At 62.9% G+C, this 17,734-nt stretch overlaps 1 protein-coding gene across 3 annotated transcripts; it reads right to left on the bottom strand.

Moving 5' to 3' along the window:
• Positions 1–617: 617 nt before the first annotated feature.
• ATP13A2 (ATPase cation transporting 13A2) lies at positions 618–15,104 on the bottom strand. Of its 3 annotated transcripts, none has more exons than XM_081307584.1 (29): positions 15,080–15,104; positions 13,074–13,168; positions 12,794–12,976; positions 12,571–12,629; positions 12,298–12,412; positions 11,960–12,039; positions 10,836–10,913; positions 10,617–10,686; positions 9,912–10,046; positions 9,761–9,827; positions 9,554–9,685; positions 8,090–8,245; positions 7,431–7,541; positions 7,023–7,069; positions 6,761–6,949; positions 5,629–5,835; positions 5,072–5,167; positions 4,832–4,991; positions 4,615–4,735; positions 4,382–4,506; positions 3,460–3,620; positions 3,219–3,335; positions 3,053–3,132; positions 2,724–2,876; positions 2,546–2,642; positions 1,654–1,877; positions 1,423–1,574; positions 1,110–1,279; positions 618–1,035 (listed from the first exon to the last, which is right to left on the bottom strand). In XM_081307584.1, the coding sequence occupies exons 1-29, from the start codon at positions 15,087–15,089 to the stop codon at positions 898–900; spliced, it is 3,528 nt and encodes a 1,175-aa protein (XP_081163710.1). In that variant the 5' UTR covers positions 15,090–15,104; the 3' UTR covers positions 618–897. The 3 variants fall into 3 exon arrangements, with proteins under 3 accessions (XP_081163710.1, XP_081163712.1, XP_081163711.1); XM_081307586.1 differs by having other exon boundaries at positions 1,110–1,205; XM_081307585.1 differs by having other exon boundaries at positions 618–1,205.
• Between the last annotated feature and the right edge of the window lie 2,630 nt (positions 15,105–17,734).

The raw sequence follows: 17,734 nt of genomic DNA, 5'->3' as shown, positions 1-17,734 counted from the left end.
GCTGGGACTGCACCAGGGGTTCCAGTAATGGGCTTGGCAGGGGCCTCTGGAAGGCAGGAAGCAGCCTTCTTTCCTGTTCTCTGCTGCCCAGGAGCCAGGCAGAGCTGCATCTCCAAAGCAGAGGGGCTTGGCCAACGGCCCGCTGGTGGGATGAGGTCGACACACCCACCCTTCCCGGGGGGGACAGTGCGTGTTTCTGGCTGGGGGACTGGGCTTGGAGCCTGGTTTTATCTGAGGGAGGGACTGGACCACAGACACCACCGGGGAGGTGGGGGTGGCAGGTGGGGGAGGAGGAGGGATGGCAGCTGCCCTTTCTCCTCTTCCCCCAAAGGGGAACAGGGGAGCCAAGAGCTTGGCTGGATCTCAGGGCTCTGGCCCCACTCCTGACCTCTAAGCCGCAGGTCCCTCATCTGCAAAGTGGGGACAGTACCTGCAGTGCAGGATTAGAGGGCGATGTGTGTAAATGCTCAACAGTGTACAAGCCCCGGCTCCACACAGAGGATGACAGGAGGCCCAGCGGGGACTGTCCAGCGTGATCTGGGCAGCAGAGGGGCCGTGCGGGTCCTCCTGGGCAGCAGGAAGGTCCACAGTGCTCAAGTAGAGCCAGGCATGGCCGAGCCAGGAAAATATCATGACTTTATTGGCTAAACTGACAGCAGGTCCAGATGGAGTTGGTGGCTGCCGTCTCTACACGGCACGGTCAGAAGTGGGGGACAACAGTCAGCACTTCCGGGGAGGGGCAGGAGGTGGGCCAGGCTGTCTCGGACAGGAGTGTGAAAACGGCCAACCTCAGGGCTGTGGGAGGTGATGGCGGTGGCATCTCTAGAGACGGGTCCAGTCGGTGGCTCAGAGGCAGGGAAGTCCAGTGTCCAGTGTCCAGCGCGCCCACAGCCTGCACTACCTCACGGCGCCAGCGGCCGGCAGCGGCCAGGGCTGCTCAGCCAGCTCCCGCTCCAGCTGCTTGAAGCGCTTCTTGGAGGCCCGTTTGGGTCGGAGCCGTTGCAGACAGGGTGGGAGGCACTGGTCCAGCACGCTCTGCGGGGCGGCAGGGTGTGAAGGGGCTGCCGGCCAAGCCCCCCGATCCCCCTCCCGGGCCCAGGGCCGCCCACCTCCAGCATGAAGGCCCCCACGAGGTTGAAGGCGACCAGACCCAGCAACAGCAGCTTGAAGCAGGTGTCCGCGATGTTCCTCAGTCCTAGTGGCCCCTGCAGGAGGCCGGGGACCAGGATGAGGCCCACCAGGACAGAGCCCAAGAACGCCAGGGCCACCAGGAAGGGCACTGGGGGTGGGGGAGTCTGTCAGCGAGGGAGCCATGCCCTGGAACACTCGCACACCCACGCACACCCACGCACACCCACGCTCCACTCAGAGGCCCCCCATCTGCCTTCCCAGCCGGCCCCCCACCCCACCCCGCAGCAGCACCGTTGGTGTAGAGCGGCCGGCGGAAGGGCGCCCCCTTGGACACGGCCGCGGCCAGGATGAGGTACTGGAAGCTGGACAGGGAGAAGACCACGGTGTTCTCATAGTTGGGCAGGTTGTCGGGCGCGGGCAACGTCCTGTTCAGAGGCACGAACCTGGGAGTCGGGGTCCGGGTAAGTGTGCAGTGGAGCGGGTAGGGGCCAGATGGGGGAAGCCCCTCCGCCCCCCACTCACCAAGGCTGGGCCACGGCCAGGAAGTAGCCCCCCAGCTGCACACCAGCCACCAAGGCCACCTGCAGCAGCAGGCTGCTCAGCACGGGCACACTGAGCAGCGCCCCTGGCGGCCGCACCCGGCCCAGCGTCAGCGCCGGCCCCGTGCGGCTCATGAGCACCGCGATGGTGGTGGTGATGACCAGGTCGATGGCCAGGAACTGCACGTCACCCAGGTTGGTGTTGATCTGTGGCAGGTGAGGGAGACAGAGGGGCCACTGAGACCTGGCCCAGTCCAGCCCCAGGGCCGTCCCCAGCGACAGAATGACAGCAAAGGCACCCTGCCCTCCCATCTGAGGGGCCAGGACTCGGGGAGACACAGCCCCTACTCTAGGATGAGCCCCCAATCCAATGTGGGGAGCACTGTCCGGCCCTCAGTCTGCCTAAACCTGAGGGTGGGGGACCCCCAGCCTGACAGGGGAGCTTGGGCTCTGCCTTGTCGCCCCCAGCTGTAAGGTGGACGTGGGGACAGACACAGGCACGAGATCTGCACTGCCACACACACCCTCACTCCTGGGGGACAAAGGACATGCTCAGCACCGGGCGAGTGGCCCCTGCTCAAAAAGCTGCTATCTGGGGCAGCCCGGACCCCTGCCCCGTCTGCAGGTTGTCCCCTGCCTGGGCTCTGCCTCCGTCTCCCCTGCAGACTGGGAGCTCCCAGAATTAGGGGCAAGTTGTTAGCACATGAGGACCTACTGTGCGCCAGGCCCCATGCTCAGGGCTTCCACCTTGTGTTAGTCCCACTGCCTGATTTGGTGAGAGTGGCAGAGCCAAGGCTCGAGGCCACAGAGAATCTGCCAGGCTCCCAGCGGCACCGCTGTGTACCTGCTCTGGACCTGGCGCTGCGGATGCTCACCGTGTAGAGGATCAGGACCGAGATGAACTGCGTCAGGCTGTACAGGGCCATGTACTTGAAGACGCTGAACGAAGTGTCCAGGGAACAGCGGCCTTCCCTAGGTAGCAGGGGCCGGGCATGAGGGGCCAGGCTGGCTCCAAGGGTGTGCCCCACCCTTGCCACCAGCCCCTTGGCTCACCTGATGACCATGGGCACACACTCGATACTGGCCACACTCGAGGTGAAGGGCGACACTACCGAGGCCTCGGCCTGGGACAGTGAGATGCCCACGTCGGCTGCCTTCAGCGCCCCGCAGTCATTGGCGCCGTCTCCGCACATGCCCACGCAGTACCTGATGGAGAGGGTGCACAGGGTGGGCACCTCCTTCTCTGCAGAGGACTGAGCAGAGCCACGGTGGCTTCTGACACAAGAGACCCAGGAGGGCTGCGGGTGCTTCGAGGGTGGCACTCTCTAGGGCCTGAGGGGTGCAGGGACCGCGGGCCATGCCCAGCCCGCCCTGGCACTCACTGAAGCCTCTGCAGCTCGCACACCAGCTCCGTCTTCTGCTCGGGGGCCATGCGGGCAAAGACGGTGCCCTGCACCAGGACCTGGGCACAGCGAGGGGCAGGGCTGAGGCAGCCGCCAGCCAGGCGGGGTGGCGAGTGTGGGGGCCGGGGACTCGGGGAAGCCCTACCTTGGGCAGCAGCTCGGGGAAGTGCTTCCTGAGGACGCCAAAAGTGGACCCACCGAGGGCCAGGTGGCTGCGCCGGGGCTCTGGCTCCACGGTGCAGCTCGTAGCCTGGACAGGATCCTGGGGGCCCAGGGAGCTCAGCTTAGCCCCCCCCGCCCACCCTGGAGAGCTGGGAGCGGGTCAGGGGATGCAGGGCTGGCTCACTGGTGAGGGTGGTGGACTCAGAACCAGGGGCCAGTCTCACCGTAGCCCCGTTCATGGCTGCTGAGGACTCCACGGGCAGGAACTGGAGGGAGGCCGGCTGTCCCCGCTCGGGGTGGGTGGCGTGGATGATGACCAGGTGCTCCTGGGGGCCCACCATGCCACAGCTCCGGGCCACAGTGACTGCCGTCTGCAGGTTGTCCCCTGGCAGGAGCAGGGAAGGTCAAAGTCTAATGCTGTCCAGGGCCATCCTCACCCTGACCCTCATACGTCAGCAGGTCAGACGCCTCTGGACCTGCCTCCTCCCCAGTAGAGCTGGGCACTGGGGGGCCTGGGGAGACAGGACTGGGCTATGGTTCCTCAGACACGGGGTGCTTCCTGGCTCGTGGAACAGCGTGCCTGAGTGTGTGTGTGTGTGTGTGTATGAGTGTGTGTGTCTGAGTTTGAGTGTGTGTGAATGTGTGAGTCTGTGTGAGCATGTGTGTGTATGAGTATGTGTGTGTGAGTGTGAGTGTGTGTGAGTCTGTGTGAGTGTGTGTGTGCACGTGCGTGGTGACAGTTGGGGTGCCAGGGACATGGCTAATGAGCTGCTGCCGCCTTCCTCTGCTCAGAATCTCTTCTGCTCCCTGAGAGCATCACAGCCTTTGGGGTAACACCATCACCCCCACTTCTCAAAGATGGACACTGGGATTCAGAGGTCACCGGGCGGGTGAGTGGCTGGGCTGCAACCCGCACGGACTCCGCATCTGGGCTCACAGGAGGTCACTCCACTGAGCCTCGGTTTCCTCATCTGGGAAGTGGGGGTGGCAGTGACATTTGGGCCTGATACATGGAGATCCACAGAAGGTTTGAAAATGGCCTGGCCCCCGAAAGATGCCCCAGGAGGGGGCACGGGGCACCTCTTCCCTCTGCCAAGGACTGAGCCGATTCCACCCTCCCAAGCCAAGCCCTGTGGCCACCGGTACCTGTCACCATGACGGTGCGGATCTGTGTCCTCCGCAGAGCCTGGATAACCGGTGTCGTCTGTGGCTTCAGCAGGTTCCTCATGACCAGCAGCCCCAAGAGACACAACTCCTGCTCCACAGTGTCCCTGGAGGTTGGGAGGACAGGTCAGAAGTTACTTGGTGGCCCACTCCCCTTTCCCGGTCACCGGGCAGAGGCATCTTCCCTGGCTTGGGCTGCCCACTGCACGGGTCACCTCGTCAGCTGCTGGGCGGCCTCCAGGCGGGGTGCAATGGGCAGTGGCTTGCTGGCCAGGGCCACAACGCGGTAGCCAGCAGCTGTGTAGCTCTGCAGCATCTGGGTGAAGTCAGAGGGCACTGCAGGGAGAGGGGTGTCACTGGGACAGAGCGGGGGACAGGCAGAGGCTGGAAACCCGGCTCACTCTGTGCCAGTGCCCAACCCGTCCCCTTTACCCGTCTCAGGGCTGCAGAGGCCTGCCACTAGCTCTGGGGAGCCTTTGACATAGGCCTCGGGCTGACTGGCCCCTGGCCAGGCCACCACCACGTCCATACGCTGCAGAGCAGAGGAGAAGGGGAAGCGGCAGAGGATGCTCACTGGCTCCGGAGGCTCCTCCTGCAGGCGGGGGGACAGCTGAGGTCCTGGCTCGGAGCCCTCCCCAGGCCCCACCACACAGACACCCCCCCTCAGCTCACCGGTCCCTGCAGCTGGGAATCCCGAGGTGGGGGTCTCATCACTGCCAAGACCCGAGTCCCAAGTGCCGAGTCTGCTGTTGGCCCCTCCTCCAGAACCTGGGAGGCAAGCAGAGAAGGCTGGCATCCAGGGGCCTTGCCCACGGAGCCAGGCAGCAGGGGAGACTCAAGTTAGACTCCTGGAAGACTTCCTTCACAGGAGACAGGATGGTACAGAAGTTAAGAGCGTGGGCTTTGGAGTCTGGCTGACTCAAATTCACACTCTGGCTTTGTTGCTTCTAAGTCGTCAGGTGACCTGGACAAGTTATTCCACATGTCCACTGGCCTGTTCCCTCCCTGTGGGATAGGTTTTAAGCATGCGTAGGAGGGCCAGGGAGGACAACAGGACAAAGGCTGGGCCTCAGCGTCTGCCTGTGGCCACACTCAGTGCCCACCTGTGGCCACACTAAGTGCCAGGCCCCGCTGTTACCGCGACATGGCTGTAACAGGCCGCCCCAGGAGACCCGAGTGAGTGCGAGGTGAGTCGTCCGGCCCAACTGCCCCAAGGCGTGCCTCCTCACCCAGCCGGTAGACTCCACCATCTTGAGGTCCATGGGGTCACCCACTGGGGTGCCCTGGACTTGGCTGAGGGCGTGGCAGGTGGCCAGTGCTCGGAGCAGGGGCCCCACAGGCAGGCAGCGGGGCTCGGGCACCAGCGGCAGGAAGGCCCGCTCCTTCAGGGGCACCACCCCCATCACGTCCAGGCCGTCTTCCGTGAGGGTGCCTGTCTGCGGGGACAGTGGCGAGTCCTGGGATGAGCTGTGCCGTGCTGGTGGCACCCACCCCAGCCTGGCAGTGCCATGGGGACCCGGGAGCCAGAGGAGCCCCTCTGCCCTGGTCTCGCCTGTGTGGCTCCTGCTGGGCCACCGGCCACCCTGTTTCCTCCCAGAAGCCATCCTCCCGGTCTCCAGGTGGATCTTGCTTTCGGTGCCCACATGTGACTTCCCTGCCTCCCCAGCGTCTGCTCCCAGGTCCCGGGGGAGTGGCTGGCTCTGGGCAGCATGCCAGTCTGCCCGTTGTTGGGTGAATGACCACGGGGCGAGTGCCACCCTCGCCATGCCGGGCTCCACCTGCCCAGCCACACACCTGCTCCTGCACCAGCCTGGGGCCTGTGTGAACCTGACCATGCCACTCACGTAGCTTTTGGCCCCTGACACCCTTGGGATAATGTCCAGCCTGCGGCTCTGCTGCTCAGGGTGCTGCCCACCTGGTCTCGCCCACTGCTCACCGGGCCCTGCTGCTGGGAGGACCCTTCCTCCCCCGCCTTCCCTAGAGCTGTCCCCCGTGCCCCCCATCAGGTGCCCCACGCTCCCTCCTTAAGCCCTCAGAGTGTCCTGCTTTGCTTATTCTGGTGGGGACACACAGGTATGTGTCTGTGAAGACGTCTGGGCTGGTCACTGCTGGACCCAGGCACGCAGTAGGTCCTCAATGGATCTTGAACAAGTGAACAGATGACCCTGGGCATTTCATCTACCAGACCGCGAGTGGGTGAGGTGGGAGCGGGTGGCCTGGGGCCTCCGAGCATGTCCACCTCAGGGGGACCCAGCATGAGCCAGGCCTTCCCGAGGCTGCTGGGCCCAGGTGAGGAGGCCTGGCGGAAGCTCTGTGGGGCCCGTGGCTGTCCCCACGCCCTCGGCTCCGCCTGCAGCCCACCTTGTCGAAGCACACCAGCCGCAGCTTGCCCCCCAGGTTGATGCGCAGCGGGTGGATGCAGAAGATGCCCTGTGCCCGCAGCCGGCTCTGGGCATAGAGTGTGCACACGGTCATGGCGGCTGGCAGGGCGGGGGGCACTACCACCGTCACCAGGTCCAGGGCTCGGATCACAATCTCGCTCACAGGCACCTGCAGGAGGCTCTGTGAGCACGGAGGGCAGGCGTGGGCAGACCTGGCCGCTGCCACCTGGCCCAGGGCTTACCCGGTTGCGGTGGAGGACGAAGATGCTGTAGGCGGTGCCAAGCACAGCTGCAGAGGCGGGGAGGGGGTCAGGTTTTTGGTGCTGGGGATGGAATCCAGGGTGCCCTACCCTAGCCACATCCCCAGCCCTTTAGCCCTTTTTTGTCGGGGAGGTACCAGGGATTGAACTCAGGGGCACACAACCACTGAGTCCCATCCCCAGCCCTATTCTGTGTTTTATTTAGAGACAGGTCTCACTGAGTTGCTTAGCGCCTCGCTAAGTTGCTAAGGCTGGCTTTGAACTCATGATCCTCCTGCCTCAGCCTCCCAACTGACTGGATTACAGGCATGCGCCACCGTGCTCTGTAGTAAGTGGGACTTGGACCCAGGCTGGGGCCACCAGCAGAGTGGGATGCAGGGGCATACTCACCCAGGACAGAGAGGGCAGTCACAAACTTCATGCTGTGCTTATAGAACTTGAAGTTGATGGGCCGCGGGTGCAAGATGGAGCTCACCAGGCCCCCTCTAGCCGTGCAGAACCCTGGGGAAGAGGCGGGGAAGCCATGGCTGGAGAACCGTGGGCTGGGGCAGGTCTCCTGACCCCCCACCCACCCGTGTCACCTTGGGGTGCTGAGATGTGATGCTCACGGGCTAGCCCGGCCTCCCATGGGTTGCTTTTTCGTGGTATTTAAGATTGAACCCAGGGACGCTCTAACACTGAGCCACACCCCCAGCCCTTCATATTTTTTAATTTTGAGGCAGGGTCTCACTAAGTTCCCCAGGTTGGCCTTGAACTTGGATCCTCCTGCCCAGCCTTAGAGTCGCTGGGAGGGGGGGGGCACTCTGGACTCTTTCCTGCTTGCCATGTGCCTCCCCCTCCAGCACTTATAATCTCCCTGCTGGCTCCTGGGGACTTGGTCACAGTCTGGCCCAACTTCTGCTAAGACAGGGACTCCGAGGACCCAGTGAGGTGGGATTTGCCCGACACAGTGGAGCAGGGGCAGAGCTGGGTGGGGGTGGGGCTCTGGGCCCTGCTCTGCCTGTGTCTTGGTGCTGAGCCAGCATTCCTCCCCACCTTCTGAAATGTACCTGTCCGGGTCACCACCGCCAGGACCTGGGGTCCCACATAGGCCCGGGCCTGCAAGACGAGGGTCCCACAAAAGAGTGTGTGCCGCCGATGTGCCTCCGGGCAGTAGGGCCTGGGTCCCTCGGGCAGGGCTGTTTTCAGCACTGGCACGCTCTCCCCTGGGAAGGACGTCGTGTGAGGCCCTTAGGGCCATCCCCTCCGGCCCCAAAACCAGGCACCATGCCCAGGATCGTTCCACCAGCCCTGGGTCTCAGGTAACTGTAACCGGGTGTGAAATCACTGTCCCGTTTATAGAGGAAGACGCAGAGCTGCCCGGTCCCATGCTGGGGAGTGCTGGGCAGGGGTGGGGTGCCGAGGGGTGGGCGGGTGCGCCTCTCTCCTTCTGTTGGAACTTTTTAAATATTTATTTTTTAGTTGCCGTTGGACACCATACCTTTATTTTATTTGTTTATATGTGGTGCTGAGGGTCGAACCCAGGGCCTGGCGCTTGCTAGGCGAGTGCTCACGGCCGAGCCCCAGCCCCAGCCCCTGCTGGAACTTTCCAGTCAGAAAGGTCATTCACACAGGGCCCTGGGAGGCTGCCCAGTAGAGCAGCAATCCCTCCCTCACGGAACGCCTGTGGGCACCTGCTCTGTGCACATTTCTGGGAGGGACCTGGGGACAACCCAAGCTCTGGCTCTGTCCCCTAAGAGGCAGGTGGATGAGACAGGTGTGGACAGTCGTGAAGGCCAAACGGAGAGCGTGACCACATCACACCCGTCATCAGCCTGACACACCACTCCAGCCAGGACCACTGCTTAGAAAACATCACCACCCCGAGGTTTTTAGTCAGCTCTATCCAGCGCCACCCAAGATCCTGCGCACTGCGGAGGAAGAGCCCGGGCTCACGGAGAGAAACGCCAAGGCCGCTCGTGGGGACACCATCTCCACAGCTGCCAACCCACGATCCCACAGGATCCGCCCACCCTGCGGCCTCCAGGTGGCCAAGTGTGTGTGTGCACGAGTGCCCAGGACGTGTGTCACCCGGGAACACAGAGCAGAGCGTGATCTCACACGACAACCAAAGGAGGTGAGAGTGCATCCCTGCACGCAGGTCCCGTCGACGCAGAGACAGTTCTGGAAGGACCCCCGGAAGCCTTCACTGAGGCCACTCTGGGAGGGGTGTGAACAGGACCCCCACCCCTGTCTGTGCGCCATGTCCTCCCAGGTGCCCCGGGGTCCTCAAGCCCTGAACGTGGGCGTTTCTTCACACACACTGGGAGCCCCTCCTGTCCAGGGGCGACGACTCCCCTTTCCCAGGAGAAGAAACACAAGGTCAAGCCACCCGCTCGGTGGCGTGGGGTCAGCCAGGGCCGAAGCCAGGATCGTTACTCGAAAGAAGGAGGACAAGCCACTGCAAGCAAACCCTGCGCCACAGGCAGAGGCGAGACGGGAACGAGGACGAGGCTGCCGCCGGCGGGGCTCACCTGTCAGGGAGCTCTCGTTGACCACGCACTCGCCGGCGACCAGGGCGGCGTCACAGGGCACCAGCCCGCCCTCGGGGGGCAGCACCAGGCAGTCTCCGGGCACCAGCTGGCTGGAGTCCACCCACTCCTCCTCTGCGGGCAGGCAGAGGCTCAGCAGGGCTGCTGCCCCGGCCGCCACCAGCCTCTCACCCGGCCCTGGCCCCCTACCTCCTCCAGGCCGACACACGCGCACCCGCACGGACAGCTTGACCATGTCCCTCAGGGTCTGGCTTTGCTGCAGGCATGGGGACAAGAGGAGGTGGGTGGGTGGCGGCCCTGCAGGGACCACCCGCACCCCTGCCTGCCTCAGGCCACTCACCTTCCTGGTCTTATACAGGGACAGGCAGATGGATACAGTGGACACGAGGAAGATGCACAGCGCATACCAGTAGTAGTGGTCGGCCAGCCACAGCGCGATGCTGAAGGCCTGGAACCCGTAGTAGGGGTTCAGCGCCTGGGGGGAGGCACGGGAGGCAGCGTGAGGGCCTGGGCCAGGGCAGCTGGGCCACAGGACAAAGCCAGGCCTTCCGGAGGCACAGGCGGGCGGGGTGAAGGCTGCAGTGTCTATCAGCCTGACCGCAGGCCACCCTCTTTCATGGGGTCTGCCCAAGGGTCAGATGTGTCCAGGTCCCTGACCTCCCTCATCTCTGAGTAACCCTGGCTACGTCCCGTCCCTGCTCTGAGCTCGGGTTCCTCCTGTGAACACAGTGCGTCTGGCCTCACTCACATGCTGTGACCACACACAGGAGGGCACCAGGCTCCAGGGGCAGCTGCTTGACCGTGGGGACCTGCCTCCTGTCCTCCCCATGGGCTGCCTCCCATGGCTGCCCCAAGCCTTGAGGGAACTTCCAAGTCCTTGACCTGGTTTCCTGCCAGCTGAGCTGACTGGGGTCTGATGTGACTCGCTACCAAGAAGGGGACAACTGGTCTGCTCTGCCTCTGTCCCCAGTGGCCCAGCGGAGGCAAGCCCTGGGTCAAGGACACGCAGCAAGTCTGCGCCAGAGCAGGGGCACCGGGGCCCTACCTCCTCCACCAGCAGCTGTGGGTAGGACTTGACGGGTATGCTGATCACGTTGGGGCCGTACATGGTCTTCCTATAAGAGGAGGCGGCCAGGCTGTCACGAGGGGCGGCGGCTGCAGGACCCTCCCAGGGTCACATAGCTCCCCAAAGAAGGCAGCTGGATGGAAGGTGGGCAAGGTAGGTCCCAGCTCTTGGGCAGTGGCCCGAGCAGCACCCACCTACCTCATGGTCTGCTCCTGGGGGCTGAGGCCAGAGCGGGAGCAGTGAATGTCGTCACAGGTGCGGCCACGGTCCAGCAGGCTGGATGGGGGAGAGGACCTTCATGTAGGTGATAGGGCCTGAGCTCTGCATCCCCCCCGTCCCCAACAGGCTGGGGACTCGGGACTCTAGGCCCTTGCTGAGCGCCAGGAAGGAGCTCCGTCAGGAACTCTGGGCTCAGCGCACCCTCGTTCCTCTGCCATCTCACCAAGGAAGCACAGCGAGATGGTGGTGGTGTTAGTGGTGACAGGGTAGCTATTACTCAGTGACGAACATCATCTACACTGATACCTTGTGCAAGTCACCAAACCCCTGAGCCTCATCTGCAGAACGGGGACAGTGACGGTACCCACCTCACAGGGCCACGGCGGGTTACATGACAGCGTGAACAGAGTGCACTGGAGAGTGCCCGCACTCCACGCGACACCCATGCCCCAGCCCTGCTCCTGTCCCTGCAGAGTGGCACACACCTGTCTTCACTTGAGGACCTTCCTGGCTTCCCAAGCACACGGGGCCCAGGTGGCCGAGTGTGGCAGTGAGCTCCCTGGAGCTGCCACAAGCCAAAATGGTCGGGAGAGCCCTCCCTCCTTGGGGGACAGCACCCCGAGGTGCGTGTTCTACACTGATCCCAGGAAATCTCCAGAGGTGCCCGAGAGGCCTCAGCCCAACAACATCCCCTCCTGGTGCCCCTTCCCCAGCGCCACCAGGATCACCTTCCAGACTGTTCCCTGTCCCGAACCTCATCTGGGGCTCTGCTTCTGAGACTCAGATTAGGACCTGTTGGCAGGTGGGTCAGAACCCCAAGCAGATGGTGAGCCCAGAGTCCTAGGCAGGCTCACAGCAAGGCAAGCACCCTGGCCAGATGCGGTGTGGGGCTTCACCTACACTACCCCTTCAAAATGACCCCAGGAGGCCAGGGTGACCTCCCCCCAGTTTCCAGGCAGAGGCCCCAGGGCCCAGAGCAGCTCAGTAACCTTCCCAAGGTTTCCTTGGGGCCGAGAGGGTGCCTGGACCAGCCAGGCTGCTGCACGCCCCTGGGCCAGCCCTGCTCTGGGGAAGGACATGGGCTGCACTGGCCTGCCTCCTACCTGACTTGGTAGAAGGCTTGCTGGGTCTCCATCCAGACGTAGCGCTGGCCCTGGAACACGTAGTACCGTAGCACCTGCATCTGGTAGGGGAGAGGCAGGGTAGGAGGGAGCCCTGGTCCCGTAAGGGGCCGTGCGTGGGGGCGAGGGAGGGAGGGCGGGCAGGGGGACCAGTGTCACAGGAAGGAGAGGCTGGACAGGAGGTGGCACCCACTCCTTTGGGAAGACAGAATCGGGAGGTGCATGGAGAACATGGAGCCCAACCCTCCCACTGGACAGATGGTAAAAGTGAGGCCCAGAGAGGGACGAGGACTTGTCCAGAACCCAGCGAGTCCACTCACCGCTTCTTGCCGCCTGTGGAGCTGGGCGGTGTCCTTCCACATGCCCTCTGGGGCTGCCCCCACAGCCACCTGGCTCCGGCCATCCTCTGCCTGGGCCTGTGGGGGCAGCTCCAGGCTGGGGAGGAGCTAGGGGTTACTCTGCAGCTTGGGGCTGTCCCCAGAGCTCCCCAAACCACAGAGCCAGCATCCCTTGCTGGGATGGAGGCACCAGAGCCTTCGTGGGAGGGGCAGAGGGAGTGGGGGCTTCTAGAAGGGGCGACGGGGCTGCCTCACCTGCCCTCCCGGATGGCCTCCGTGTGCACCTGGACAGTGGAGAGCTGCCGAGAGCTATCCTGGAACAGAGGCGCGGACTCAGCCCTGGAAGAGGCCCCGCCCCGCCCCCTCCCCCAGCCAGGCGGCCCAGAGAGGACCACGGGCCTGGTGCCCCACGGAACCCGAGCATCCGGCACCATGGCCTGGCCACTGCCGGTCCCAGCGCCAGCTGCCGGGCACTCACCTCTTTGTCTCTTATTTCGATGACGAGTGTTTCGGCGCGGGCCAGGTTGCAGGGCTGGAAGCGCAGGCGCACCCCCCACAAGGGCTTCCAGCGGAAGAGCAGCAAAGGGATCCCGGCCAGCATCCAGACCACGGCGTGATAGCCGATGACTCTCCATGGACTGCCACAGTAGCCGCTGAGCCTCTGTGGGCAGAGGGCGGCGCTGGACGGGAAAGCCGTGCGGGGCGGGGTGGGCGTTGCCGCCCCCTGTCCCGGGTCCCCTGCGCCCTGGGCCACGTACCACGGATGAAGCTGAGGAGCTGGGGGGATCTATTGATGTCTCTATCGTCAGGGTCCCATAGCCCGTGGGCGTGCTGCCCACGAGGGGGCTGCTGTCTGGAGGCAGAAAGGAGAAGGGTCATTTTGGGGCTCCTTTTCTCAGCCGTGCTAGAGCCGCACCCCCTGCCCCCAGCCCTGCCAGACAAATCCCGCAGCCCAGGTCTTCCCGGGCCTGTTCCGCTGGTTCTGTTTTTTGGTACCCGGGATTGAACTCAGGGGTGCTTAGCCACTGAGCCACATCCCCAACCCCTGTTTATATTTTATTTAGAGACAGGGTCTTGATGAGTTGCTTAGGGTCTTGCTGAGTTGCTGAGGCTGGCTTTGAACTTGGGGCCCTCCTTCCTCAGCCTCCTGAGCTGCTGGGATTATAGGCATGTGCCACTGGGCCCAGCTTCTGTTGTCGTTTTTATTTAGTGTTTATTTTTTGGTGGTGCTGGGGATTAAACCTAGAGGCGAGCACTCTACCCACTGGGCTGCATCCCCAGCTCCTTCAGTTGGTTCCTAACTAGTGTCTTACTTCCTCCTGTGTCGGCCATCTCCAAGGGGTATGACCCAGAACAGGGGATGGGCCTCTGAGCGCCCTGAGCCCCATGGCCGGCTGTCAGCCTGTGGGGACTCAGTGTCCCTCTTTCTATCCTCACTTGCCCTACCCCAAAGGTGGGGTCAGGGCCACTTGTCCTCGTTGGTCCTGATGCCCAGCCCAGGCCTGGAGTGAGCAGACACTGAGGAGTCCGGACTGATTATCGTCTGGCCTGCTGGCTGTCCCTCCAGGCGGCCAGCTAAGGCTGCTGCCGGAATTCGTCCTCCCAGGCCTCCCCTGCTGCTGAGCTGGGCTCTCAGAGCAAGAGGGCCGAGGGTCTTGTGGAGCCCAAGGGGCTGGGCCTCTCTGCCCTTGTGCTGGTCAGACACCACCTGGGCTTCTCTGACCTTGAAGGACCTTCGGCAACACATGTAGGTGCTGGGCCCCTCCCTAGACCTGCAGAATCAGTTCCTCAGCAGGGGCGGGGCAGCTGCCCACACTTCACAAGGGCTTCTGGAAAGTTCCTTAAGGGGCCCAGAAAGCCAGGCAGGTGTGGGCAGGCTGGTTTTCTAGGTTCCCCTCAACCTGCACTCCCCCAATCTGAGCCCTTCTAAGTTTCTTCCTAACAAGCCAGAATCCCAAACAGCTGCTGGGGTCCCACCTGCCCAGCCTCAACTGACCCTCGAGCTTCCGCAGCTTCCTGAGTCCAGCAAATTGTCCTAATAGTCGGACTGAGGGCTGGGGATGTGGCTCAAGTGGTAGCACACTCACCTAATAGTCGGGCTGAGGGGGGAGCTAGAGGTAGAGCACTCGCCGAGCCTGCCTGAGGCCCTTGATCCCTGTCAGCGAGCGCACACGTGCACACACACGTGCACACACACACACACACACCCCATGCCTGCCAACATTCCCCAAGGACTCATCAGATACGGGCTCTGCTCCTGGTCCTTTTGGTTCACACAATAGCCCTGCCAGGGAACCATGATCATCATTCCCATTTTGTACAAAAGCAGAGGCTCAGAGAGGTTCAGTAACTTGTCACAAGATCACTCAACAGGTACACGGTAGTTCCAGGTCGCAGGCCCAGGCAGGCTGACTCCCAAGCTGGGTTTCCATTTGTTTTTTAATTAAACAAGGGGTTTATTTGTCTGATAGAAAGAGAATCCAGGGTGTGGGTAACAATAGCGCCAGCACCTGGAGGGAACTGGGCTCCTTCCTTGTCCTGCCTGCTGTCCTCCTGACCACGGCTACAGCTGCAGACTTGCGCTCACAAGCTGGGGGGGCCACATCTCACCTGGCTCATTGCCAGAAGGGGATGGCAGAGGAGCAGGTGGGCGAGGGCAGGGGTGGGCCTCCAGCCAGCGCCTTTGGGGTCTGGTCCACCCTGAGGTGGCGGCTCACCTCTCCCTGGCGGCTGAGGTTCAGGTCAAAACCAGCCCCCTGCTCACCCTCCAGCATGCCAGACCCCTGAGAAGCCGTGGGTGGAGGCAAGAGGAGATAAAAAGCGCTTCCTTCCTTCAGGCCGTTCGAGCCCATGAGAGCTGCTTGAGAGTCCCCTCCCCAGACTGGTACTGCAGGACTCTCGTGGCACTGCGGGCCCCGGGCTCCCCCGGGCGCGGGGCATCTCCCCATCAGGCCCTCCTGCCAGCCCTCCTGGAACGAGGGCGGTCACAGTCACCGTGGTGCTGAGAACAGAAAGGACAGCTGATAGTGTCTGAGCGCTGTGCAGGTGACAGGGGCAGCTCTGAGCCTCCAGGAATCGTCTCATCTCACTCTCCTGGCGAGACCCTGGGCAGCTCAGGGTGGAGACTCGGCACAAAGGCCACCAGTAAGGGAGCAGCCGGGGTCAGTGCCGATCCTGGGCTGCGGGCTCACGGGGACACCTTTAGACAGCAGGACACAGCCTGAGCCCCCTGCGGCTGCTGTCAAACGATGACTCAGAAACCAGTGGACCAAGGCCCCACCTGTGGCACCCAGGCCTCCCAGCGCAGGCTGACTCAGAGCAATGGCAGCAGGGCCAGCTCCAGAGAGGCTGGTCTCCAGGGAGCCAGTGCACACACACTCACTCACTCTCACACACACACAGACACACACACTCACACACAGATACACACTCACTCTCACACACACACACTCGCTCTCACACACACACACTCACACGCACAGACACATACACACACAGACACATACAAACTCTCACACACAATTACACACACACACTCACACACACAGACACACACACTCTCACACACACTCAGAGACACACACACTCACACGCGGCGGGGGCCCTCTGGCTGGGGTAGAGCCTCCTTTCCTCTCCTCCCTCATCTGCAGAAGGGGACAGCTGCGGCCTCCGCTCTCCTCCAGGGCCTGGGGGCGGGCGCCTGGTGGGGGCAGAGGGCATTCAGAACACGTGTCTGCAGTGCCAGGTTTGCAGGTCCTTGGCCACCAGAAGGCCACAGCCTTTTCTTGCCTCTTTTGGGACGGTGAGCCCTAGAGTCCCACCTGGGCTTTGCCAAAGCCCTTGATCCCCGAGACCGGCTCCCGAGCGGCACAGGGTGGGCAGTCTCTTGCCCTCCATGGCTGTGCCGGGGCATCTCTATGGCGTCGGGGAGAGGGCACCTCAGGGTCACCAGGGCACACCTCCCCCGGCCTGTGAAGCGGGAGCTGCTTCTGTCCCTGGTTCACAGTCTGGGAGCTGGAGGTGCAGGGCAGAGCCTCATGTCACTGCCACGTCTTCGTCATAGACTGCTCCTGGGCCAGGTACGGTGGCCCATGCCCATAATCCCGGCAACCCAGGAGGCTGAGGCAGGAGGACAGCAAAGTTCAAGGTCAGCCTGGGTAATTTAGGCCCAAAAGCAACTTAGTGAGACCCTGTGTCAAAGTAAAACATAGAAAGGGCTGGAGATGTGGCTGAGGGGTAAGCGCCACCCAGAGCCTGAGTCAACGTTTAGTCACGCTCCTGGCTCCACCAGGCAAGCTGGCTTTCACAGGCAGGGGCCTGGGTGTCTCTGGCCTTCCGCTGCCCATCTCTAGGGTGGTGACCCCAGAGACCCTGTGTGCAGCTGGTGCAGAGGAAGCCGGAGCAGCCACCACAGCAGGTGTCGGAGGTTCTGCAGGCCTGACAGGTGGCGGCTCCCTGCCCAGGGGTGTGGCTTCTCTGGCCCACTTCCCAGACAGATCCTTCCCTTGCCATCATCTAGGCTGAAACCCAGAGCTGTGCCCCTGCCCCAGGCCTGTTCCACAGCTCCTCCGGTGCCAGAAGCCCTCAAGCCAAGAGCTGCAGCGATCTCGGGCACGGGAAAGAAGCGGGCTGTGCTGGCCTGATTTCACCCTTCACGAGCCCCTGAAGACGGGAAGCCCACACTGCCCACCATATCCACTGCTGCCAGCCAGGCCCACGGCCTTGCATGGGCTCTCCCAGGCCCTGCTCACGGTGCCCGCTGCATGCCAGGGTTGGTAAACATTGAGTGAATGAAGAACGCGCCCCACAGATGTGGTGGAACATGAGGCCACACATAGTGCCAAGAGCCACACCACCCAGCCCTGTGAGGCACACAGGCTCCAACCTGTTCCTAAAGGGCTTTTATGTTCCTTCCCTCTGGGAAGTTCTTCCTTCAGTCTATCATGGTACTCGCCATTTCACTAGGACACTTCCCAGTCAACCTTGGGAAGTGGGTGGTGGGGGGGAATTGCAGGAGGAGAAAGTCACATCTGTGGAACTCTCTGGAGTCCTGGCAAGGGCCACGCCCAGGGCCCACTGTCCTGCAGGACACCTGTCAAAACACTGGAGTGGGCTGTTCATCTCTGTTCACAGCTTGGCAGCTCTTGCCAGCTCAGGCCAGCCCAGAGCAGGCTCCTGCAGCCTGGGTGGGGTGAGAACTGTCCCAGAGATGCCTGCTCCTGCTGTCCTGAGCAACCGCCGCCACATCACGAGGGCTCGTGAGGCTCCGGTGCCCTGGCTCACTGTCTTTACACGCTTCAACACGGAGGGATGGACTAGTTGGGGAAACTGAGGAATGGGGCTCCCTGCCCAGGGTCACATAACCTGAAAGGGAAAGCTGGGAATGTGGGTCTGAAAGAATGCATCTTCACATGGAAAA

Source organism: Spermophilus citellus, assembly GCF_964194105.1.
Source record: "Spermophilus citellus genome assembly, chromosome: 9".
NCBI lineage: Eukaryota > Metazoa > Chordata > Mammalia > Rodentia > Sciuridae > Spermophilus > Spermophilus citellus.
Note: the sequence above shows the minus strand (reverse complement) of the source record. Positions and strands in the feature narration are given on the sequence as shown.

What these genes read in the sequence shown, in the direction of transcription:
- ATP13A2 (XM_081307584.1), bottom strand. An exon ending in TCCACAGGCGGCAAGAAGCG is followed by an intron (nt 12,040 to 12,297) that starts GTGAGTGGACTC and finishes CTCCCCTACCAG; the next exon opens with ATGCAGGTGCTACGGTACTA. An exon ending in CCGGCCGCTCTACACCAACG is followed by an intron (nt 1,280 to 1,422) that starts GTGCTGCTGCGG and finishes CCCCACCCCCAG; the next exon opens with TGCCCTTCCTGGTGGCCCTG.